Source organism: Mustelus asterias, chromosome 5 (genome assembly GCF_964213995.1).
Source record: "Mustelus asterias chromosome 5, sMusAst1.hap1.1, whole genome shotgun sequence".
Taxonomy (NCBI): Eukaryota; Metazoa; Chordata; class Chondrichthyes; order Carcharhiniformes; family Triakidae; genus Mustelus; species Mustelus asterias.
In genome coordinates this window covers 135526962-135553820 of record NC_135805.1, presented here as the reverse complement: position 1 = coordinate 135553820, position 26859 = coordinate 135526962, and the positions used below count along the sequence as shown (strand labels likewise).

The window sequence follows — 26859 nt, the reverse complement described above, 5'->3', positions numbered from 1 at the left end:
AAATATGTTTAGCAGGTCATTATCGGGAACTTTCAGGACCTGATTGAATCTCCCACCCCGCCAGGAGTACTTCATTCCAGCGGAGTTCAGACTGGCTCCCCACATTCGGGGAACTAGCGGGAGACCCCGCCGGAATAAGTTGGGGGGCAATCGGGGGCCCCCCGGGGGGTTGGGTGGTGGGAGGGTGGTGGTGCCCCCTGGGCATGGGCACCCTGGTAGTGCCAGCCTGTACCCCTGGCACTGCCCAAGGGGCAAAGTGTCCATGCCCAGAGGGCACCTTGGCACTGCACACCAGGCATCGGGCAGTGCCAAGGGGGTGGGGCTCATTGTGGGCGGGGCCTGGGGGCAATCGGTGGGGGTGGGGGGTCCCGCTGCCACTCTGAAGACAGGATTGGTCTGGGATGGAGGGAGGGCAGTGATTGGGGTGGGCAGGGGGAGGGGTGGTCTGCCGGTGGGGGGGGGAGGGGGGGGTAGAGGGGGGGGGTGGGCCTGACTCCCGGAGGAGGGTCTGACCCCGGGGGGGGGGGGTGGTTAGCGAGGGGGGTGGGGGGATCCCCACTGCTGGGGGGTGGGCTGGAGATCGGGGGTATTCCGGGACGGAGGTGGGGGGGTCATGGCTGGCCCAGGAATTGCTGTGGGGGGACTGGAGGGGCAGCACTCCGGGGGTCCCGGGCTGGCCAGCGATCAGGCTGACCAGCAAATGGGGAGGTTGACAGTTTGGGGCCACTGCGCATGCGCAGAGTTCCAGAGCTGTCAAACTCTGGTGCGAATAGGCCCCGCCCCCTGGGTTTTTAATGATATTCCTGGCTGGGACCTCTGCAGTGCACAGAGTGCGGAGATTCAGGTGAGAAGCTGAACTGACAAAACAGTCAGGATTTAGAACAGTTTTCCGGCCAATTCAGCACTCTTGGGAGAATCGCGGCCCCAGTTTCAGAGTTCTCTTCAAACTGAGCTCCCATTGGCAATGGTGGGATTTGTCTGCCTTACCAGGCCAGGCCTAACTGGATTCATTGGTTCGGTAACATGATCACTGTAGTCACTTCAGCCATTCTAAGGCGTATTAATGTATAATATTCAAAACATTTGCAAGATATCCTAATGCCATCCAACATAGAAAAGGAATCAAACTTCAGAGAAGAAGGAACATGTATAATAAGGGTTGGAATACACGGGCAAGGCAAAGGAAGGAATTAGTCCTCTGTGATTCATTTCAAACAATTACATTAGAAAGGGAAAAGATTTTCTGTTGTTCCCTTCCTTATTATCACTAATATTATTTATACCCATATACACACATACAATCATATGCACACTCACACATACACACTCAAATAGACACAAATATATATAAACACACATACACACAGGCGCATATACACACATTCGCACACACACATTTACACACACATTTACACACACACACATATACGTACTCACACACAATTACTTGGGGAGGGGAGAATGAGTTGAGAATTCTTGTCCTGAGTAATTTTTCCTTTATCACACTAACAAATATACACAAACGCACACATTCACTCACACATATACACACACTCGCACACACACACACTCACATGCATACACACACACTCACACACATACACAGACACTTGCATATTTATACACTCTCGCATACACACATTCACATGCATATACACACACATACGTGCACACACAGTCACATACATACACACACTCGCACATCTACACACTCACATACATGCACACACTCGCACATACATACACTCACAGACATACACACACAAACATACACACACACATTCACATACATACACACACTCGTGCATATACACACACTCGCAGACATACATACACCCGCACAGATACAATTAACTGGGGGCGGGGGCGCAGTGGGGATGAGTTGAGAGTCCTTGTCCTGAGTATTTTTTCCTTCATCACACTAACAAATATACAGACACATACACTCGCACACATACATACACACACATACATACACACACACACCCTCTTGTACAGATACACATACACTCACACATATACCCATTCACATACACATTCACATTTATACACACACATACATGCACACACATATACATACACATATATATATGCACATTTGCATGCAAAAATACATACATACACATATGCACACACATGTATATACACTCACATACACACATATCCATACATTTATAGACAAGACACCCTCACACACATGTGTGAGGACGTACACATGTTCATCCTCCCACATATATACATGTTTGCACACACATATATACAGACACACACACATAATGCATATATTCTTAACTGCCTCTTACAAACTTTTGAACTAAGATTTCTGTACCCATTAATAGATTATCCTGGTTTGGCAGTTTGAAGAAGACCAGGTAACATTTGGGATATGAATGGACTGGATAATGTTCAGTTTCTCTGTTCCCAGAGGGCAGTGAGCCTCTAGAATTCCTTCAATAAAGAGCTGGACAAGTTCCTGGCTGGGTTAGAGATCACATCCTATCACATTGCATCAATGGCTGGGTCACTGAATGAATTCAAGGCTGTGTTAGAGAGAGTCTTGTTTGAGAAGGGAATCAAGGATTATCAGAGGGCAGACAGGAAAATGGATTAAGGTCACGTCAGGAGCAGCCATGATCTTATTGAATGGTATAGCCAACGCGGAGGCTGAATGGCCTGCTATAGCTCTTGAGTCCTATATTCCATAAAGAAGGCAAATGTGTTTATGGGTAACACACAGACCATATAATCACGCAGACTGGTTTCAATGACCTGAGGGGGAGTGGGGAGGAGTGGGGGGCTTTTCTTTTATCAGTCTAGGGTTTTGACTATGACACGCTGTTATGTATTTTTGTGTGACTAGCTTCTGGAACTGTTAAGCTTCGGACTTTGTGAGGAACAGGGAGGTATTTACCAATAAGAGAAACTTGAGAAAAGGGGGTTTGCCACTCCAATGGTGCTGTGGGGCAGAGCCCAGTTAGCACACGCTAACTACATGGTTGCTCGATGATTCTGTCTGAGAGAGAAGCCTCCACCCTCTTGGGTGATCACTTGCTCTCAGTTCCCCATTGGTCCCTCAAATCAGGAGACTCACTTCTACTGTAGCCTCTTAAAGAGACAGATAACACATACACAACACAATCCCAGAAGATTACATGTCTGCTGAGGTGAGTTCTGAGGGGGTGGTGGGTGGAAAGGGAGTTAGGAATTATTTAGCCTTGATGCTCTAGTCAGCATGTGTGTTTGGCTTAATGTATCATGTGACCTCTTGCTGCCAGTTATTTTGGTATGAATCATAGAATCCCTACAGTGCAAAAGGAGGTCATTTGGTCCATTGAGTCGGTACCGACCACAATCCCACCCAGGCCCTATTCCCACAACCCCACATATTTACCCTGTTAATCCCCTGCCACTAGGGTCAATTTAGCATGGCCAATCAAACTAACCAGCACATCTTTGGAGTGTGGGAGCAAACCAGACACCCGGAGGAAACCCACTCAGACACGAGAAGAATGTGCAAACCCCACACAGACAGGAAGTGAGAGAGAGAAAGCAAAAATCCATCTCGGCAATGTTAGACTGAAATTAAATGGCCAAATGGTACGAATGACTTGTGCTCAAGAACGAGCTGCCATCCGAGCCAAGCTGTTCTGGTCCAGCTACAGTACTGGTGTCTACCTGGCCTTGTAGAATATTGCCCAGGTATGGGCCGTCCACACAAGTCAGGACAAATCCAACCCAGACAATTGCCACCCAATCAGTCTAATCTCAATCATCAGTCAAGTGATGGAAGGGGTCATCAACAGTGCTATCAAGCGGCACTTCATTCAGCAATACCCTGCTCACGGACGCTCAGTTTGAGTTTCACCAGGGTCACACAACTCCTGACTTCATTACAGCCTCATCCAATCATGGACTAAAGAGCTGAACTCGAGAGGTGAGTGACTGCCCCTTGCTATTAAGGGAGAATTTGACGAAGTGTGGCATCAAGTAGTCCGAGCAAAACTGGGGTCAATGTGAATCAGAGAAAAACTCCCCACCTAGCATGAAGGAAGACGGTGCTTGGAGGTCAATCATCTCAGCTCCAGAACACCACTGCAGGAGTTCCTCAGGGTAGTGTCCTAGGCCCAACCATCTTCAGCTGCTTCATCAATGACCGTCCCTCCATCATATGGTCAGAATATTGCACAATATTCATCACCATTTATGAATCCTTAGATACTGAAGCAGCCCATGTTCAAATGCAGCAAGACCTGGACAATATCCAGGCTTGGGCTGGTAAGTGGGAAGTAATATTCATGCCACACAAATGCCAGGTAATGACCATCTCCAACAAGAAGGAATCTAACCATCTACCATGAACATTCAATGTCATTACCATCGCTGAATCACTTACTATCATCACCCTGGGCGTTACTATTGACCAGAAAATAAACTGGAGTAGCCAAATAAATACTGTGGCTACAAGAGCAGGCCAGAGATTAACTCATCACCTGACTCCCGAAAGCCTGTCCACCATTTACAAGGCACAAGTCAGGAGTGTGATGGAATACTGCCCACTTGCCTGGATGGGTGCAGCTCCAACAGCTCTTGACAAGCTCGGCACCATCCATGGCAAAGCAGCCTGCTTTACTCATCGACTAACACTCCGTCCACCATTGACGCACAGTGCCAGTGTGTACCATCTACAAGGTGCACTGCAGTAATTTGCCAAGGTTCCTTAAACAGCTTTCCAAACCCATTAACTTCTCCCACCTAGAAGGGGAGCAGACACATGGAGAAACCGACGCCTGCAATTTCCCCTGCAAGACCCTCACCCACTTGGCTTGGAAATATATCGCTGTTCCTTCACTGTCATTGGATAAAAATCCAGGAACTCCCCCCTAACAGCACTGGGGTGTACCTGCAGCAGTTCAAGGTGGTGGCTCACCACCATCTTCCCATGGGCGATTAGGTACCGCCATTAAACGCTGGCCTAGCCAATTTCCCACGATTGAATGAAACAAAGTGACCACATGAAAGGTAGCAAGACACTGAGACAGAGTCACTGACTGTCTGCCGTGGAAGTTCCTCTATCAGGAATCAGTGTCGACATTCAAGCACGTAGAACGGCACAGTGGTCAGCACTGCTGCCTCACAGCGCCAGGGACCCGGGTTCATTGCTGGCCTCGGGTCACTGTCTGTGTGGTGTTTGTACATTCTCCCCGTGTCTGCATGGGTTTCCGCTGGGTGCTCCAGTTTCCTCCCACCGTCAAACGTTGTGTGGGTTGGGTTGATTGTGTTCCAGTGCCTCAGTGGGTAGAAATATGGAGTATTGTGTACAGTTTTGGTCACCCTGTTATTGGAAAGACATTGATAAACTGGAAAGAGTGCAGAGAAGGTTTACGAGGGTGTTGCCAGGACTAGTGAGCATGAGTTATAGGGAGTGGTTGGCCAGGCTGGGACTTTATTCCTCGGAACGTAGGAGAATGAGGGGTGATCTTATTGAGGTGTACAAAATCATGAGAGGCATTGATAGGATGGCCGCATAATCGGGGGAGTTTTCCAATCCTCCACGGGAATCATAGCGGATGGGGGGGAGGGGGTGGGGGTGGGGGGGGGGGTGGGGGTGGGGGGGGGGGGGGGGTGTTGGGGGGGGGCGGACGGGACCATGCGAAAGTCTGTTGACCTCGGGCAGGATTTTCTGGTTTTGGGGCGAGCACAGCTGGAAAGTCCCGCCCGCAGTCTTTACCCCAGGGAAGGGGAATTGAAAACTAGAGGGCACAGGTTTAAGGTGAGAGGAGAAAGATGTAAAAGGGACCTGAGGGGCAACTTCTTCACGCAGAGAGTGAAATGTGTGGAATGAGCTACCAGAGAAAGTGGTTGAGGCAGGTTCAATAGCAACATTTAAAAAGCATTTGGATAAGTACATGGATGGGGAAGGATCAGAGGGATATGGGCCAAATGCGAGCAATTGGGACTAGCTGGGATAGTGCCATGGTCGGCATGGACCAGTTGGGCCGAAGGGCCTGTTTTCGTGTAGTGTTGCTGCATGACCCTTTGGATGGGATTTTATGGCCTCCTCATCCCAAAATGGTGAAATCCCGCCCGAGGTTAACGGACCTTCCCTTTGTCTGCCTCTGGCCCGCTCCAATTCCCGTGGCGGGCGGAATGGTAAAATTCTGGCCTATGACTCTAAAGGAATGCCCTCAGGGTGTTTGGTCATTGTGTTTGCCTGGGTGTCTCTGCCTCTCTCAGGAGATCACATGCCTGTGGGGTGTGGAGCTGGGGGTAGGACGTATCTGGTCATTGCCCTCCTTCTGTCACGAGTGCAGAGTCAGACTTGACAGAGCTGCTGGTCTTTCCCTACCCACCGCTTTCCCTGTGCCCCTTCCCCGGGCGAGTTTACCTTGCTGTTGGCGTCAGGGCAGATCGGATTCCTCTCCCACGAGTCCCCCTCCCTCGAGTGGATTCCTCGGAACCGTTCAGGTAGGACAACTCCCTCAGCTGTTCCTGACGGATCTCATCATTGTAATCCTGAGAAGAGAAATTGGCCTTTCATTTCCATCATTCGCCGTTCAATGTTCTCTTCCTATATTACTGCTATAGAAACGGAGCAATATGTCAAATAATGAAGTTAGTGCACAATTGGTGAACAGAACCTCATTAATAAATATGTATTCCATAGAATTACACGCACAGAATCAGGCCATTCATCCAATCTAGTCATTCCCAGTTTTTCTGCTCTATATGAGCCTCCTTCAGTTCTACATCATTTCATCCCTTCTATCAGCATATCCTTCTATCCCTTTTTCCCTCGTATATTTATCCAGTTTCCCTCTATACATTCTTCCACTCCTTAACAAAGAAAGACTTGCATTTATATAGTGCCTTTCACAACATCAGGGTGCCCCACAGCATATTAGATCCAATGAAACGTGAGTGAATTGCACAGTCCGTTGACTCTCTGGGTGGAGAAATATCTCCCTGATAGGTTTACCTTTCATAATCTTACAGTGGCACAGTGGTTAGCACTGCTGCCTCACAGCGCCAGGGACCCGGGTTCAATACCCAGCTTAGGTCCCAGTTTGTGTGGAGTCTGCACGTTCTCCCCGTGTCTACATGGGTTTCCTCCGGGTGCTCCGGTTTCCTTCCACAGTCTGAAAGACGTGCTGGTTAGGTGCGTTGGCCGTGCTAAATTCTCCCTCCGTGTACCCGAACAGGCACCGGAGTGTGGTGACTAGGGAATTTTCACAGTAACTTCATTGCAGTTTTAATGTAAGCCTACTTGTGACACTAATAATTAAACTTAAGGCTATGTTTCAGGAGTCCGGCACTGGCTATAAAGCTGTGAAATACTGTTATAGAAATGCATACCCATCAGCATAATCTGGGCTGCTGCCTCCCACCTCAACACTCCTGATGACCAGCCCCCCCGCCCCCCCTCCCCCCCCCCCCCCCCTTTGTGCAAAGCATTCAAAGCAAACTGGAGAGTTTGAAGTATTAGTAATTATGGAGGTTATGATGAGGCATCTACAATAGGGACGTTGCTGGATCAAACTGGGTACTTAATATTCCTGGTTATAGCATTTTCAGGAGAGTGAGGGTGGGAATATGGTGTTAGTGAAGGATTTTATCTCAATGCCAGATCTGAGGATTTCCCAAAGGGGTTGCATTAAGTCTGAATCAATACTGATAGAGTTAACTGATGGGAGTACAAGTGTTATGACTGTTGGTATACACTACAAGCCGCTAAACAGTGTAGATGGGATAGCAGGGAATAGTTCAGGAAGAAATGCAAAAACAACAGGGCAATAAAATTGGGTGATTTCAACCTGGAATTGAATTTGCATATATTCAAAGTGGGGATAGGACTTGGAACAGTACAGCACAGGAACAGGCCCTTCGGCCCACAATGATGTGCTGAACATGATGCCAAATTAAACTAATCCCTTCTGCCTGCCCTTGGTCTGTACCACTCCTTGCATATTCACGTGCTTATATAAAAGTCCCTTAAATGCCCCTATTGTATCTGCACCCACCACCAGCCCTTGCAGCGTGTTCCAGATACCTATCACTCTCTGTGTAAAAAACTTAGCCCCTAACATCTCCTTTGAACTTTCCCCTCTCATCTTAAGTGCATGCCCCCTAGTATTAGGCATCTCACCTCTGGGAAACAGATTCTGACTTTCAAACCTATCGATGCCTCTGATAATTTTATAGACTTCCATCAGATCTCCCCTCCACCACCAGAGAAAACAACCCTTAGTTTGTCCAGCTTTCCTTATAGCTCATATCCTCTAAGGCACCCAGGACTGCTTCTGAGATCAGTGTGCTTCTAGTTCAATAAGGGTAACAGCATTACTTGATTTAGACATCACAGAACAGGAGTAGGACCTTCAGTCCCTCTAGTGCTGCTCTGTAATCCCATTAACCCGTGGCTGATCGATCTTTCAACCCAGATTTCCACTAGCCATCAGTGTGAAGAAATGCTTCCCGGTGACACCCCTGAATGGCCTGGCTCTCATTCCAAGACCAAGCCCTCCCTTGGTTCCATCTGCTCCCATCAGAGGAATTAGCTTCCCACTATCAACAGCTCAATTCTGGAGAGTGAAGTGGGGAAGTAACTGATGTGACGCTAAGAGAGCAATTGGGAAATACAGCCAGTCTAAAACTGTACTCAATGCGGGAACTGAAAAGGATAATGCAAGTTGTGCAATCGACTGGAAAAATGCAAAGTGCAGTCAGATAAAATTGGATCTAGCACAAAGTAACAGGGTGGAAAAATGGTCCGACAGACTGACGGATCAGCAGTAACTAATCTTAAAGCGTGAGATGGACCGCATGCAAAAACAGGTGCGTCAAGGCATGAAGGCTTTGAGATAGCTAGCATTCTGAGGAGTTTCATGGAGAAGGGGATGTTTGTTTTGTTGTTTTTACTGTAACTGGGATAAAGTCCCAGAGCACCCACCATGTGGGGAGGCGATGGCCTGGTGGTATTATCTTCACTATTATTAATCCAGAAACTTAGCTAATGTTCTGGGGGCCCGGGTTTGAACCCTGCCACGGCAGATGGCCGGACTGAAGAACCTGCTAAATGGCCGATTCACTGCCAGATGCCAGTTCCGCACGCTGTGTGGGGTTGTGACCCCATTTCACCCTAAATTTGGGGTCCAGACCTAAAGGGCAAAAATCTTGCTCTGGAAAAGGAATGTAAAATTTGACTTTGGTTCCTGGGACTGTCTTATACTGATTCAGATACCTCTCTAATATATGGAGAACAACAATGTTTTTCTAACATCCTCCTCGTCATTATTTCAGTGGTGTTATTTAAAAAGGTTAATTTAAGTATTATATCTGTCAGGGGAGGTGATGGCCTAGTGGTATTATCACTAGCCTATTAATCCACAAACTCAGCTGACGATCTGGGTTCAAACCCCACCACGGCAGATGGTGGAATTTGAATTTAATTTTTTAAAAATTTGGAATTAAGAATCTACTGATGACCACAAAATCATTGTCGATTGTTGGAAAAACCCATCTTGTTCGCTAATGTCCTTGAGGGAACTGCCCTCTGAAATGGCCGAGCAAGCCACTTAGTTCAAAGGCAATTAGGGATGGGCAATAAATGCTGGCCCAGCCAGTGAGGCCCTTGTCCCAAAAATGAATAAAGTAAAACAAGGTGGGCCTCACCTTGGCACCTGTCAACCCTTGTGGCTGCCTCCCAACTCTTCCCAGGGTGGTGGTGTTGGCACCCAACTACCCCCTGCCCCGGAACAAAAATACAAAGAATTCAAGGCACTTTCTCCCAAGTGGGCTTTGCAGAAACGGGAATGTTCCCAACCTGTGAGCAAACATTCAGCACAATAAATCCAAAAAACCAACAAATGACAATTCTTATTGATTAATGATACAAGTTTAAGTTTAATTTATTAGTGTCACAAGTAGGCTTACATTAACACTGCAATGAAGTTACTGTGAAAATCCCCTAGTCGCCACACTCTGGCGCCTCTTCGGGTACACTGAGGGAGAATTTAGCATGGTCAATGCACCTAACCAGCACATCTTTCGGACTGTGGGAGGAAGCTGGAGCACCCGGAGGAAACCCATGCAGACATGGGGAGAACGTGCAGACTCTGCACAGAGAGTGACCCAAACCAGGAATCGAACCTGGGTCCCTGGCGCTGTGAGGCAGCAGTGTTAACCATTGTACCACCGTGTCGATTGTTGCAGAGATGATTAGTTAGTTAGCTGAATTGCTTTTTAAGTTGATATTTAAATAACGTTGGTGCGTTCCCAACATTTGGACCTGCCTGCCTGCTGCATTATCGGAAACAGGGTGTTGTAAATAGCGCCTCTGACATCAACATGTCCCATGATACCCTCTGCAAAGTGGGAAAGGAACCCCCCCCTCTCCCCCCACTGATCTCGGAGGGTCAGATTCAGCCCGTTGACTTCAGCCCTTGACATTTTAATTCTCCTTAAATTCTGACTCTCCCAGCGCCGGTTTGCATCCTGCACCTGGCCCTAATCCGTGCTGCCGGATGTGTGAACTATTGTGCCAACGAGTTAGCCCGTGACTTCGAAATGCCATCATTCTGGTAGGATTAGGAGGGCTTTCTTCGTGGCTTACAATCGATTTGCTGCAGTGAGTGAATATGAAAGCCCCTCTGCCTTGCAACTGGCTGAAAATATGCCGCCTGCGAGATTTTGCACTTGAGAATGTACTTGTGGTTAAAGCGAGGAGTCAGATGTGCCCTTGTCGGTTTGCAACACCAATACAACCCAGGCCAACGTTCTTCGCAAGCTGTTTTTTCCTCTTTATAAGTGCCGTGCTCAAGCTGACTGAAGACATATTTTTATTACCCGCTCTGCAGTTTTACACGTCCCTTATGCATGAAGTTCTGAGATGTAATAGAATTGTCAACGGCAAGGGTAACGTGATCTGCGTGAAGGTCTTTTAAAAAAAATCTTCAATCAATTATTCTCTGCTTGACCGATCGGTGCCGCGTGAGATTACTGAGTGTTTTTGTGCAGAGTAATTTTAATTCAGGGCAAAGGGGTGAGTCTGGTTTACAACCTGAAATAAGAAAATCTGAATGATGCTAAATATTCACCTGGAGTACAACAGCAGAAGGGGGGAGGGGGGGGAATCATAGAATCCCTACAGTGCAAAAGGAGGCCATTCAGCCAATCGTGCCTGCACCTATCACAATCCCACTCAAGCCCTATCCCATAACCCCACATATTTATCCTGCTAATCCCTTTAAACACAAAGAGTTGAAGGAGGAAATTTTCCAGAAAACCATATTTGTATCATCAAACATATTTACATATTGGACTAATTGGCACCACTCATAACGGGCCAACAATGCAGAGGGGCACCCCCGGATGGATATTCGATCGGGTCCCCCCCTGCACAGCTGAGAGACTCACGAATTTCAGAAACTACGGAAGATCCCTAATCTGCCTTGCAACAGCGCGTAGCTGCATTTTAAACTGGCCAAGGCAGACATAAAAATCTGATAAACTAAGAGATAAGGATAAAAGGTTAAGAATGAAATACCCCAGACACCCAACAGGACAGGATGACATTAACACTCAATCTCACAAGCAGGAAACACAGACACGGAACAATAGGATCAATTTAAATAAGAGGACACATAGAGATGGTAATGGGAAACGCATTTAGACACCGGGGCAGGACCAAGTAATCCCATTAACACGAACACACACCATACAAATGCTAATCCATGAAACTTCCTAGGGACTTTTGAAACTGACAGACCACTTTATACATTGTGTAAAAAAAGGCATAATCAAATGTTCCCGCGCGAATTTTGGATCCCTATAAAGATCCAGAGCTGATGTGATTTAATTGAGATCAACGTGGCCAAGCCACTGTTTCTGAGCTGGCTACGGGGGTCTCCCTGGGATCCCAGTAATTGTACAATAAAGACACGCTTTGAACCTTGATTTGCGACTCAACTTCTATTCTGCACTGGTAAGGGATATTTCCCTACAACAAAATGGCGTAGTCGGCAGGATTTGATATCTGACTTCTGACTGATGGCCACAGTTTGAAAGTCGGGATCAAATTTAAACGAATCTGATACAAATCCAGAGCAGTCAAAGGCGAGTGCAGGTCTCCGTTCAAAGTGAGGTACCTTTAAGGGTTAGGGTTTGTCTGTTTTAAGTATTGTTGTCTTGTAGAACTGTATAATCTTGCCTAAGTTTTTAAATTGAAACAGAAGTCCGCACTAAAGAGGTACAGGTCAGAACGACCGCGTGGAAGAAGGTAAGTAACTTTTAACTTTAATAGGAGTAAAGGACCAGAGGTAAAGATAACAGGTTTTGGGCTATTTGATAACAGGAATTAAGACTAATATAAAGATAAGTACCGCATGCAGAACTAATTGGTGTAACTAACCCAGGATTGTAAATGAAACCGCTGTCTGTGCCAAGGCAATAGGACAAGGGAGTGCTTGACTCAAGGTGCCCTACCCTAAACTGGACGTTAAGAGGAGAAATCTCCCACGCTAAGGTTGGGTTTTGAAGCGGGCGCTAAGAGGCACAGGCACTCAGGGTGCAAGGCACGGACAGTGTAAATCGGGTAACAACACTGACTCTGAAGGGACGAACAACCTCAGAGTCGATACAGTTACTAACTATAACAGGGGCTTTGATAACAGAATACATGTGTGTAAGTGTTGAGGAAAAGGGGACCCGATCCATCCTGACCAAGAGACACGACGACGGAGGATCCATTAGGGACCCGGGCGGAGTTTGATAACCTTGTTCGTCTGTAGGGAACACCACAGCCCATAGCAGGATACCCGGTTTTGGGGTAACGGATCAACCCTGCTAGTGGGGGTGGTGGCCGAGCGGGAGGCGTTGTACTTAGAGGGGCTGGGAACAGGGGCGGACAAACCCACTAAACAACCAGCACACATCCCAATAAGACAACACAAAATAGTCCAAGCGTGAGGTGTCAGGAATAGTTGGGGGAGCCCAGGGGAAAGAGACCCACTGGAACCTCACTACGAGGCCCTACAGCAATACAGACGGTGCTGGGGCAGTATCAGTGACAGGAGATAAGGGAGAGAGTTGAGGCACTTTTACTGTAGCAGCCAGCATACGGGGGTTGCAGGACTGCTAGACAGAAAAATGGCAGACCACGTTGTTAAGGGAGAAACTGCAGTAGCTCTCATTTTGAAGTATCTGTTAGCCAGAGAAGCGATTGTTGCAAAGATGAAACGGAACGGGTGGAACGCATCACAAACTTTAGAAGATCAAAGAAAGTGGGTAGACGGAGTTAAACGGGACAAAACAAAAGTAATGGGAGTAATATTAGTGACCCAGTTAGCTGGACTAATTGAGGAAGTAAATGCCTCAATGGAGGAGAGACACAAAGAGACAGAACAAATTAAAGTATTGCAGGAGAGAGTGAGGGAATTAGAACACAGAAGACACACTGCGGAGATAACGCAGAGATCAGAGGAAACGGACCCTCGGCGCCCATACGAGTCAGTGCAGAAACATACAGCCACTCCAGCATCAGAAGAAAACGTAGAAAATTATAATCTAGCGCCAGTCACGAGAGGAGGGACGTTAGCACAACCAAAGGCAACCTATAAGCCTTTTACGCCAGGGGAAAGGCAGCAGATGGATAGGAGAGATCTTAGTTTTTGTATTTCAGTGTGTTTGTGAGATCTGGTAGCTTGTCGAATGTAGGTGGTTGTTGTTGTAATTAGATTGAGAGCAGGGAGCTCTTTGTTCCTGTGGAATGTTTGCTACAGGCAGTGGGTGCAGTGTATTGCACCTTGGTTTAGCCTCAGGGGGCTGGGAGAGTGTTAAAACTGTTAAAGATTAAAGTGATAGGATTTCTTGAATTTACTTTTGCTTTGAGTTAATTACAGTTTGGAAGAAAGAAGAATAAAAGCGATTGTCTTAATCAATGTTCTGTATTCTCTTTGAATGTTTTACACTCATCCCAGTCTGAAATGATAAGTTTGAATGAAAAAGGATGTACTGTGGAATGACTTTTGGAAGCTTCCATGTGTGTGTGTGTGTGTTTAAACAAAGTGGTTGCGTGGATGCTTTGTTGTTGTTTGTTTTAACGTTAAGAAAGGATTTAAACCTTGGAAGGAAGCATGTGCTCTTTCCTTTGTCTTGAAGTAGAAATTATAAGAGTTAGTTGAGGGGTTAAGAGAAGAAAATAAGTTATTTTGTGGAAAGGTAGAAAAGCAGGAACAAAAGACTGAGGTCTATGAATTAGTTTAAAGTGTATCAAGTCAGTGAAATACAGTATTAATCGCAGAATATCGCGATTTGCGAACGTCAGATAGTTTAGTATTCTGAACTAGTTTAAAATTATGTACTGCCGTCGGAATTTCATGAGCCATCAAGGTTCAAGGTTTGCCAAATATAAAAGCACTGCAAAGCTTAAAACCTAGCCAGTTAAGAAACCAAAATGTTCCTAATCAAATAACTGGTATGTATTGTACCTGCTTTGATTTTGATTCGGCGCCTGTTACTTTTCCTAGAGTGCGGGGGTTTCGATCTGGAGCTCAGTTTAAAAATAGAAACGGCTTGAATTAAAAGGGTTTGGATATCACGGGTACGATGTGTAAAGTGGTATGATACAACTGCCGCTTGATTATTTTTATTATACAGTATAGCACTGCCATATAGACACAAGAATAACATCAAATCCTGAAAAGCCTTAACCAACTTTGTATGATATATTCATATACTATATTGGGCATTGATAAAGACATAATTATTTTGTGAAGTACTGTGGTGTAGCGCTTGCACGCAAACAAATGATCAAATTAGAGATAGTGTAAGAGTACTCATATAAAGATCGGAACTGTATGGCATGTGATTTTAATGGGGAAAGCGATGTCTTTTGATAAGACTACATACAAATGAATGGATGTATCCGACAATACATCCGAGACCTTAGCACCCAATTGAAGGGGATGCGCCGGTCCGTAATTTCTAATCAGGCACAGGTCGACGCAGAGGGGGACTCAGAAATATTACCAGAAGTCCCAAAAGCCGGGAGCCGGGTATTAACAAAAGTGCTTCCTGCAAAACCAGGATTTGCCCCAAGATGGCACGGACCTTACGAGGTCATTATTAGCGGAGATACCTGTGCCTGTATAGATATAAGGGGACAGGGGGTCTGGAAACACTGGACCCAATTAAAACTATATGAGGACAAATGAACTAAAAAAATACCGTTTTGCTCATTCAACTTCCACAGGAACCAGGACCAGATCTACTATCAAGACGTCGGAACCAACTACTTTTAATTTAATTGCCTGTTTATTTTCTGTATATACTGTAATTGTAAAATACTGTTGAAAAAAAAAGAGCGATATGGGAACAGGGACATATCTGATAATAACCCTGACCATTGTAAATACACTCCAACATATGGGGGTTAGGGGAGCAGAACCACCAATCATGGAAGGAAACCTATTCCTGAAAACACACATCCAGATCTATGGGAATAGGACCGCTTGTTACCCCTCAGCACGATCAGTAAACTCCCTATTCATCGCAACACCAGGGTGGCTCCCACAAGAGTTATTCACTATTGACACATCGGGGGCACCCTGCAAAGAACATATTGGGTACTTTAAGCAAGGGATACAAGGAAGGTGTGTAGAGCTCACTGAGCCGGGAATTCTAAGGGGGACGGGACCCCAACCGGAGGAGACACATGGGAACTACCCACAATGTTTTAAGGGAGAGGGATGGGGGTGCGTGCATGCCTTTGTCCCTAAAAATGATTCGTGCGCTGAGGCACATTGTGCTCTCCAGGAGTGCCGGGTCCGGGAAGGACACTTCACTTGTGACTGCAAGCAACAAAAATGCATTGCAGTCACCGCGGGTAGGCAGCTTATGTGTGGCAAGTGCAACGGCACCCACGTAAGCTCAGCCTCGGGGACATATCCATTTGATTCTCGCCAAGAGGTACAATCAAGTGGACAGTCAAGGGGGAGGGAAGGTTCCACAAGATGGGGCCATGCGGTCAAACGACCCCGGGGTAATGCATGTTATCGGGTTAAAGACGGGTATGTGTTTTTATTTAAAAATGTATATATGACGGCCACAGACAGGCCTCCAAGGTTCTTTTCCGTAGGGACAATCAGACCTCTCACGGTTCCATGCCCAAGTGAAGGGCATGTCCAGAAACGCATAGTGACCAGGGCCATCAGCGCAGAATTTTGCTCCGACTGGCAGGCCCCTGTCACACTAGGGTCTTCTTTAGGATATGGATTTCTGGGGACACTATCCCTGGGAGGCGCCGCAGGGGTGATCAGTGCCAGTAATAGGAACTTCTTCATATGTGGACTGACCATTTTAGGAAACAACACCCTACAAGCATTAGGCGCAATTGACCAAGAACTCGCAGAACTCAGACTATACACACAACAAACGAGATATGCGGTGGACTATCAGCTAGCCAGACAAGGGGGGGTATGCACCATCATCAAGGAAAAATGCATCACATACGTACACGACGAGACACTAAACATAACAGCAGCCATGTCCGGGATACAAAAGCAATTGGATAACTTTAAACAGGGGTTAACAGGGACTGATGGGTGGTTAGGATGGCTGTTTAACACAGTTTGGGGAGCATATATTATGAAGGGATTAATCCTAGTAGTAGCCATCCTGTTCACACTCTGCCTTGGCCTAACCTGTATTAAAGTGATATGTGCAAATATTACATCAAGAATGCTACCCACTGCCAGTATCCAGATGCAAGAACTTAACAACGACACAGAAGAAGAGGAACAACGGCAAGGACAACAGCTGTACAAATCACTGTTCCTCTGAAGGTCGTCCATGGGGGGTCAGCCATGAATGGCACCCCCTGGACGAGAGGAGGGACTGAAGGAGGAAATTTTCCAGAAAACCATATTTGTATCATCAAACATATTTACATATTGGACTAATTGGCACCACTCATAACGGGCCAACAATGCAGAGGGGCACCCCCGGATGGATATTCGATCGGGTCCCCCCCTGCACAGCTGAGAGACTCACGAATTTCAGAAACTACGGAAGATCCCTAATCTGCCTAGCAACAGCGCGTAGCTGCATTTTAAACTGGCCAAGGCAGACATAAAAATCTGATAAACTAAGAGATAAGGATAAAAGGTTAAGAATGAAATACCCCAGACACCCAACAGGACAGGATGACATTAACACTCAATCTCACAAGCAGGAAACACAGACACGGAACAATAGGATCAATTTAAATAAGAGGACACATAGAGATGGTAATGGGAAACGCATTTAGACACCGGGGCAGGACCAAGTAATCCCATTAACACGAACACACACCATACAAATGCTAATCCATGAAACTTCCTAGGGACTTTTGAAACTGACAGACCACTTTATACATTGTGTAAAAAAAGGCATAATCAAATGTTCCCGCGCGAATTTTGGATCCCTATAAAGATCCAGAGCTGATGTGATTTAATTGAGATCAACGTGGCCAAGCCACTGTTTCTGAGCTGGCTACGGGGGTCTCCCTGGGATCCCAGTAATTGTACAATAAAGACACGCTTTGAACCTTGATTTGCGACTCAACTTCTATTCTGCACTGGTAAGGGATATTTCCCTACAACAGAGTCAATTTAACATGGCCAGTCCACCTAACCCGCACACCTTCGGACTGTGGGAGGAAACCAGAGTACCCAGCAGAAACTCACGCTGACACGGAGAGGACATGCAAACTCCACACACACAGTGACCAGTGGCTGGAATTGAACCTGGCTCCCTAGTGCTGTGAGGCAGCAGTGCTAACCACTGAGCCACCGCGCCATCCCAGCAATCAGCAACTTCAGCAGAGCTGAATGATGAAGGTTTTGCAAGTCTGGCGCCACAAATTCTGTCCGAGCTGTGATGACATTCTCATTAACGATGTGCATAATTAGAGACAGATCGCAGCTAATCAGCAAAATCATTTTAATTTTTATCAGACAGCTAAATATGCAACGGGGCATAAAAGTGTGATTGTTAATAAGCTCCTCGAGTGCAAATCCCCAATTTTTAATTAAGCCATCTTTTTCATTACTTCAGGAATCTTAGTGGAGAACATGCCCTGTCTACATCAATGGGGATGAAGTGGAAATGGTTAAGATCTTCAAGTTTCTAGGTGTCCAGATCACCAACAACCTGTCCTGGTTCCTCCACACCGATGCCATAAGTTAAGAAAGCTCACCAACGCCTTTACTTTCTCAGGAGGCTATGAAAATTCAGCATGTCTGCTACGACTCACACCAATTTTTACAGATGCACCATAGAAGGATTTCCAGATGTATCACAGCTTGGTATGGCTCCTGCTCTGACCAAGACTACAAGAAACAACAAAGTGTTGAGAACGAAACCCAGTCTATCATGCAAATCGGCTTCCCATCCATTGACTCCGCCTACACTTCCCGCTGCCTTGGGAAAGCAGCCAGCATAATCAAGGACCCCACACACACTAGACATACTCTCTTCCACCTTCTTCCGTCGGGAAAGAGATACAAAAGACTGAGGTCATGTACTAACCGACTCAAGAACAGCTTCTTCCCTGCTGCCATCAGACTTTTGAATGGACCTACCTTATATTAAGTCGATCTTTCTCTACACCCTAGCTATGACTGTAACAGTACATCTGTACCCTCTCCTTTCCTTCTCCTCTTTGTACTCAATGAATGGTTTGCTTTATCTGTATAGTGCACAAGAACCAAGAATTTTCACTGCACAGCAGTACATGCTAACACTACAGTTTAAAAAGCCCACCAACGCCTCTACTTTCTCAGAAGACTAAGGAAATTTGGTATGTCAGCTACGACTCTCACCAGCCTTTACAGATGCACCATAGAAAGCATTCTTTCTGGTTGTATCACAGCTTGGTATGGCTCCTGCTCTGCCCAAGACCGCAAGGAACTACAAAAGGTCATGAATGTAGCCCAATGCACCACGCAAACCAGCCTCCCATCCATTGACACTGTCTACACTTCCCACTGCCTCGGCAAAGCAGCCAGCATAATCGAGGACCCCACGCACCCCAGACATTCTCTCTTCCAACTTCTTCCGTCGGGAAAAAGATACAAAAGACTGAGGTCATGTACCAACCAATTCAAGAACAGCTTCTTTCCTGCTGCCATCAGACTTTTGAATGGATTTACCTTATATTAAGTTGATCTTTCTCGACACCCTAGCTATGACTGTAACACTACATTCTGCACTCTCTCCTTTCCTCTTCCTCTTTGTACTCTATGAACTGTATGCTTTGTCTGTACAGTGCACAAGAAACAAAACTTTTCACTGCATAGCAATACATGTGACAATAATAAATAAATCAAATCAAATTGGACATTTTGCCTCCATGTTCTTCAATTTGTGCTACTAGAATTATAGGTGCCAATTTTCAGAAAATACTTGGGGGGGGGGTGCTGGCAGGGAGGGCAGGAGAGGGGGAGTGTTGTTTGGCTGGAGGGGATGGGTGCAAGGCTGGTCGGGCCTATGGAAAGAGGCAGGTGCCAATGGAATCCAAGTTTCCCACACTGCCATCAGCCCAAAGAACAAATGGAATGTTTCCCTGAAGGACGGGGCAAGTTTGAATCCACTGCATTCTGCATGAAGTGCAAATCACAAGAGCATGAGAAACAGCTGCAGGGAAGGACATTTCATGGATCCAACCTATTCCACCGTTCAATAAGATCACCGCTTGATGTGATTGTGATCATAACTCCACTCTCCTGCCCGTTCCTCCATTCCCCTTGATTCCTTCGTCTGTCGGAAATCTGTCTAAAACTGCCTTGAATATATTCAGTGATCCAGCCTCCACTGCTCTCTAATGAAAACATTTTCAAAGACAAACCACCCTCAGAGAAGAATTTCCTCCTCATCTCTGTCTTACCTGAACAAAGAACAACAAAGAACAAAGAGCAATACAGCACAGGAACAGGCCCTTCGGCCCTCCAAGCCCGCGCTGCTCCCCGGTCCAGGATTGAATCCTGAATCCAGGATCCCCGCCCAATTTTCCAGCCTATCTACATACCAATATCCTATCCACCGAGCTGTCCCTCACAGCTACGATGCTTTGTTCATTACAACCTATTAACTCACCCCCACCCCCCCATTCCAGACCATGTGATCTCCAGGGAGAGGCGAAAACCCAGAGTGAAAAACCCCAGGGCCAATATGGGGAAAAAAAATCTGGGAAATTCCTCTCCGACCCCCTGAGGCAATCGAAACGAGTCCAGGAGATCACAATGGCCCCGATCGGAAAATGCTTCCCAACCCTAGTCATTTCCACTTCCACGAACACCATATGAATTCCCTGCCCCCGAGACAGGTTCCCAACTATCCGCAGTCTCGCTCTGTACTGGCACCAGCAAGATGATCATAGAATGAAGCCTTGAAACGAGAAACAAGGAACAATTAGCCCGCGCCGCTCCCTGGTCCAAACTAGACCACTCTTTTGTATCCCTCCATTCCCACTCCGTTCATATAGCTGTCTAGATAAGTCTTAAACGTTCCCAGTGTGTCCGCCTCCACCACCTTGCCCGGCAACACATTCCAGGCCCCCACGACCCTCTGTGTGAAATATGTCCTTCTGATATCTGCGTTAAACCTCCCCCCTTCACCTTGAACCTATGACCCCTCATGAACGTCACCACCGACCCGGGGAAAAGCTTCCCACCGTTCACCCTATCTATGCCTTCCATAATTTTATACACCTCTATTAAGTCTCCCCTCATCCTCCGTCTTTCCAAGGAGAACAACCCCAGTTTCCCCAATCTCTCCTCATAACCAAGCCCCTCCATACCAGGCAACATCCTGGTAAACCTCCTCTGTACTCTCTCCAAAGCCTCCACGTCCTTCTGGTAGTGTGGCGACCAGAACTGGACGCAGCATTCCAAATGCGGCTGAACCAACGTTCTATACATCTGCAACATCAGACCCCAACTCTTATACTCTATGCCCCGTCCTATAAAGGCTAGCATGCCATATGCCTTCTTCACCACCTTCTCCACCTGTGACGTCACCTTCAAAGATCTGTGGACTTGCACACCCAGGTCCCTCTGCGTCTCTACACCCTTTATGGTTCTTCCATTTATCGTGTAGCTCCTCCCTACATTATTCCCACCAAAATGCATCACTTCGCATTTATCAGGATTGAACCCCATCTGCCATTTCCTTGCCCAAATTTCCAGCCTATCTATATCCTTCTGTAGCCTCTGACAATGTTCCTCACTATCTGCAAGTCCTGCCAGTTTTGTGTCGTCCGCAAACTTACTGATCACCCCAGTTACTCCTTCTTCCAGATCATTTATATAAATCACAAACAGCAGAGGTCCCAATACAGAGCCCTGCGGTACACCACTAGTCACAGGCCTTCAGCCGGAAAAAGACCCTTCCACTACCACCCTCTGTCTTCTATGACCAAGCCAGTTCTCCACCCATCTAGCCACCTCCCCCTTTATCCCATGGGATCCAACCTTTTTCACTCGCCTACCATGAGGGACTTTGTCAAACGCTTTACTAAAGTCCATATAGACAATGAAATGGGAGATCAATCATTTTTGCCTGTTCCCCCGACCCCCCCAGCTTCTAGATTCCCCCACAAGGTTAAATGTCTCCTGAGCATCCACCCTGTCAACAGTAACCCCCACCCCTCCCCCCCCGCCACTCTCCCCCCGCCACCTCCAAGATGGTACATGTTTCAATAAGATCTCCAAACTGCTTGACCTTTCTTCATGAGGCAATTCCTTCATCCCAGGAATCAGCCAACTGCACCCTCTCTGAACTGTTTCCAATGCTAATATATCATTCTGTAAGTGAGGAGATCAAATCCATACACAGTACTCCAGGTGTGCTCTCAACAGTGTCCTGTTTGGCTGCATTAAGAATTCCCGACTTCTATACTATATTAACCATGCAATAAAGGCAAATGTGCCACTTGCCTCCTGGGCAGCACGGTGGCACAGTGGTTAGCACTGCTGCCTCACAGCGCCAGGGACCCGGGTTCGATTCCTGGCTTGGGTCACTGTGGAGTTTGCATGTTCTCCCCCTGTCTGTGTGGGTTTCCTCCGGGTGCTCCGGTTTCCTCCCACAATCCAAAGGTGTGCAGGTTCGGTTGATTGGCCATGCTAAATTGCCCCTTAGTGTCAGAGGGATTAGCAGGGTAAATACGTGGGGTTAGGGGAATAGAGTCTGGGTGGGATTCTTGTTTGTTCAATGCAGGCTCTATGGGCACTGCAGAGGTTCTGTGGTTCATTATCAGATGTAGGCTAACTGACCTATAGTTTCCTGCTTCCTGTCTCACTCCTTTTCTGAATAAAGGTGCCGTATTTGGAGTTTTCCAACTCGCGGGGTCCTGTCCAAAAAATCTAGGCTGGGGTTGGAGGGGATGGGGGGGGGGGGGGGGGGGGGGGAGGGGAGGGGAGGGGAGTCCAGTTAAATGCTTGGGGGAGTGGGTGGTAACAGGAGGAAGAGTTGGATTGGCGAGTGTCAGGTGGTGATTTGTTGGTTGGGGTGGGAATCGGTCGTGGTGCACATTGTCGGCTAATCACTGAGTTCAACAAGGCACCAACCAATGTAATATTTCCTGGGTGATTGTCCAGGTAGGCCCCGTGTAACTGGCCTCTGAATCAATGCTTAATATTGGAGATTTTCACAGAGGATCCCGGACATAGCAAATGTGCCCATCATAAGTTGAAACCTCCCAGGCAATTTCAGGACATCTGTGTGCATCCAAACCTCCGCAAGGTTACAGGGGGTCGTGAATGAAGCCCAGTTCATCACGCAAATCAGTCTCCCATCTATTGACTCTGTCTACACTTCCCACTGCCTTGGAAAAGCAGCCAGCATAATCAAAGACCCCGCGCACCCTGGACATTCTCTCTTCCATCTTCTGCCGTCCGGAAAAAGATACACAAGTCCGAGATCATGTACCAACCGATTCAAGAACAGCTTTTTCTCTGCTGCCATCAGACTTTTGAATGGACCTACCTCACATTAAGTTGATCTTTCGCTACATGCTAGCTATGATTGTAACACTACCTTCTGTACCTTCTCCTTTCCTTCTCCCATATGTACTCTACGAACAGTATGCTTTGTGCAGCGCACAAGAAACAATACTTTTCACTATATCCCAATAACTGACTGTATGTGCATTTAGAACGGAACAATCTCATTAGTGACAGACAGCATGGTTTTGTAAGAGGGAGGTCGTGCCTTACAAATTTGGTGGAGTTTTTTGAGGAAGTGACAAAAACGGTTGACGAAGGAAGGGCCGTGGATGTCGTCTATATGGATTTCAGTAAGGCATTTGACAAAGTCCCTCATGGCAGGTTGGTTAAGAAGGTTAAGGCTCATGGGATACAAGGAGTGGTGGCTAGATGGGTAGAAAACTGGCTTGGCCACAGGAGACAGAGGGTAGCAGTCGAAGGGTCTTTTTCCAGCTGGAGGTCTGTGACCAGTGGTGTTCCGCAGGGCTCTGTACTGGGGCCTCTGCTATTTGTGATATATGTAAATGATTTGGAAGAAGGTGTAACTGGTGTAATCAGCAAGTTTGCGGATGACACGAAGATAGCTGGACTTGCGGATAGCGATGAACATTGTCGGACAATACAGCAGGATATAGATAGGCTGTAAAACTGGGCGGAGAAATGGCAGATGGAATTTAATCCAGATAAATGCGAAGTGATGCATTTTGGAAGAACTAATGTAGGGGGGGAGTTATACAATAAATGGCAGAGCCATCAAGAGTATAGAAACACAGAGGGACCGAGGTGTGCAAGTCCACAAATCCTTGAAGGTGGCAGCACAGGTGGCGAAGGTGGTGAAGAAGGCATGTGGTGTGCTTGCCTTTATAGGACAGGGTTTGGAGTGTGAAAGCTGGGGTCTGATGTTGCGGCTGTATAGAGCGTTGGTTGGGCCACGTTTGGAGTACTGCGTCCAGTTCTGGTCGCCGCACTGCCGGAGGGACGTGGGGGCTTTGGGGGGGGTGCGGAGGAGGTTTGTCGGGATGTTGCCTGGTATGGAGGGTCTTAGCTATGAGGAGAGATTGGGTAAACTGGGCTTGTTCTCCCTGGAAGGACAGAGAGTGAGGGGAGACCTAATGGAGGTGTGCGGAATTATGAAGGGTATAGATAGGGTGAACAGTGGGAAGCTTTTTCCCCGGTCGGAGGTGACAATTACGAGGGGTCACGGGCTCAAGGTGAGAGGGGCGAGGTATAACTCAGATGTCAGAGGGACGTTTTTTACACGGAGAGTGGTGGGGGCCTGGAATGCGCTGCCAAGTAGGGTGGTGGAGGCAGACACACTGGCATCATTTGGGACTTACCTGGATAGTCACATGGGCGGTCTGGGATACAAACGAATGGTCTAGTTGGACCAATGAGCGGCACAGGCTTGGAGGGCCGAAGGGCCTGTTTCCTGTGCTGTACTGTTCTTTGTTCTTTATGTGACAATAACAAATCAAATCAAATCAGGGTTCTGACATGCATCTCCCAATTCATGTCCAGGTTTTGACAAGATGGATACTGGGAGATTTGAGCTCTGAAGCGTCATCTAGACTCGAAACGTTGGCTCTGTTCTCGCTCCACAGATGCTGTCAGACCTGCTGAGATTTTCCAGCATTTTCTGTTTTTGATTCAGATTCCAGCATCCACAATATTTTGCTTTTATGATATACTCTGTTCCTTGGTTGGTTCCAGAATACATTATTCTAAACAAACAAATATTCCAGCAGATTTCGGCAAGAAATAAAGGCTTTGCATTTAGATGGTGCTTTACACAATCAGTGAAGCTTTGCTACCAATGATGTGTTTTTGATATGTGGTCACTATTGTAGGAAAATGCAGCAGCTAATTTATTCACAGCAAGCTCTTACAAAGTAATAATAGCCACAGAATCACAGAATTTTTTACATTGCAAAAGGAAGCTATTTTGGTCCATCACATCTACATTGGGTCATAGAAACATCGAAAGTAGAAGCAGGAGTAGGCCATACAACCCTTCGAGCCTGCTCCACCATTCAACTTGATCATGGCTGATCATCAAATTCAATATCCTGATTCCCCCTTTCCTCCCTTTCTCCCTTGATCCCACAATGTTTTGGCGTCAATTAATACTTTTTATTCATTCATGGGCTGCGGGCATCGCTAGCTAAACCAGCATTTATTACCCATCCCGAATTGCCCTTGGGAAGGTGGCGATGAGCTGCCTTCTTGAACCACTGTATTCCCTGAGGTGTAGGCAAACTCACAGTGCTGTTAGGGAGGGAGTCCCTGGATTTTCACCCAGCGAATGAACAAAACCAGTAATCGGTTTCTCTCTATATAAGTGATGTGGGCGAGGGATAAAAATGGGACAAGACTCAGCCACTGCTGACACCCAAAGTAATTGCTGTCTATTCTAGTTAGATAGCTAGATCATTGCCTCTGCTTGCTCAGGACAGGCCTGGTGCCAAGACCTCTTGGCTGACTGCCTAGTTGCCCATGTTTGCAGTTAAATCAGTTGTGAATGTATACAACCAGCCACCTCCTTATAGTTCTCTAATTGTTAACTGTCAGATGGGGACAGCAAATATCCTGGCAGCGCCTCCGGAAAAAGGAAAGCACGCCAATCCCCAAATCCAGCTGCATCAGAGGTTAATGTTTCACATTATATATTAATGATTTGGAAGAGGGAACTCAATGTATTATTTCCAAAGTTGCAGATGATACAAAGTTGGGTAGGAGGGTGAGCGGTGATGAGGATGCAGAGATGCTTCAGCGTGATTTGGACAGGCTGAGTGTGTGGGCATCTGCATGGCAGATGCAGAGTTACGTGGATAAATGTGAAGTTCTCCACTTTGGTAGCAATAATAGGAAGGCAGATTATTACTTGAATGGGTGAAACTTGAGAGAGATGGATACGCAACGAGACCTTGGAGTCCTCATGCATTAGTCGCTGAAAGTAAGCTCGCAGGTACAGCAGCCAGTAAAGAAGGCAAATGATATGTTGGCCTTCATAGCGAGAGGATTGGAGTTTAGGGATAGGGATGTTTTGCTGCAATTGTACAGTCCATTGGTGAGGTCACACCATGAGTATTGAGTGCAGTTTTGGTGTCCTTATCTGAGGAAGAATGTCCTTGCTATAGAGGAAGTACAGCGAAGGTTTACCAGGCTGATTCCTGGGATGGCAGCTCTGTCATGTGAGGAGAGACTAAGTTGGTTAGGATCATATTCACTGGAGTTTAGAAGAGTGAGAGGGGATCGCCTGGAAACTTATAAAATTCTAACAGGGTTAGACAGGGTAGATTCAGAAAGAATGTTCCTAATGGTGGGGAAGCCCAGAACTAGGGGTCATAGTTTGAGGATAAGGGGTAAACCTTTTAGAACTGAGGTGAGGAGAAATTTCTTCACCCAGAGGATGGTGAATGTGTGGAATTCACTACCACAGAATGTAGTTGAGGCCAAAACGTTGTGTGATTTCAAGAAGAAATTAGATTTAGCTAAAGGGATCGAGGGATATGGGGGGGAAGGGGGATCAGGATATTGAATTCGATGACCAGCCATGATCAAGATGAATGGTGGAGCAGCTCGATGGGCCAAATCGTCTACTCCTGCTTCTAGTTTCTATGAACACTCCAGCTCAATGCTCGCAAGTAACACTTACTGAATTGACTCCTGAGACTTAGAATCATTGGCTGGAATTTTACTGCCCTGCCTGTCACAGAATTGGAGCAGGCGAAGGGTGAACAATAGAAATGTCCGTTGTCCTCGGGCGGGATTTTCCGGTCTCAGGTCGAGCGAGGCCGTAAAACCTCACCCATTGAATCCCTACTGTGCATTTGGCCCGTCG

The 26859-nt window shown here is 46.8% G+C and overlaps 1 protein-coding gene across 3 annotated transcripts in view; it reads right to left on the bottom strand.

Annotated features, from left to right (window-relative positions):
* Positions 1-26859, bottom strand: part of LOC144494164 (KH domain-containing, RNA-binding, signal transduction-associated protein 2-like) — a 586631-nt gene that overhangs the window by 243880 nt on the left and 315892 nt on the right. For 2 of the 3 annotated variants that reach the window (XM_078213769.1, XM_078213768.1), the window contains exons 5-6: positions 6398-6513; positions 599-643 (exon numbers count right to left, since the gene is read on the bottom strand). In XM_078213769.1, the coding sequence (XP_078069895.1) occupies positions 599-643; positions 6398-6513 (161 nt within the window). Of the gene's footprint in view, positions 1-598; positions 644-6385; positions 6514-26859 lie in introns of all 3 variants that reach the window. The other variant, XM_078213766.1, reaches the window with a different exon arrangement.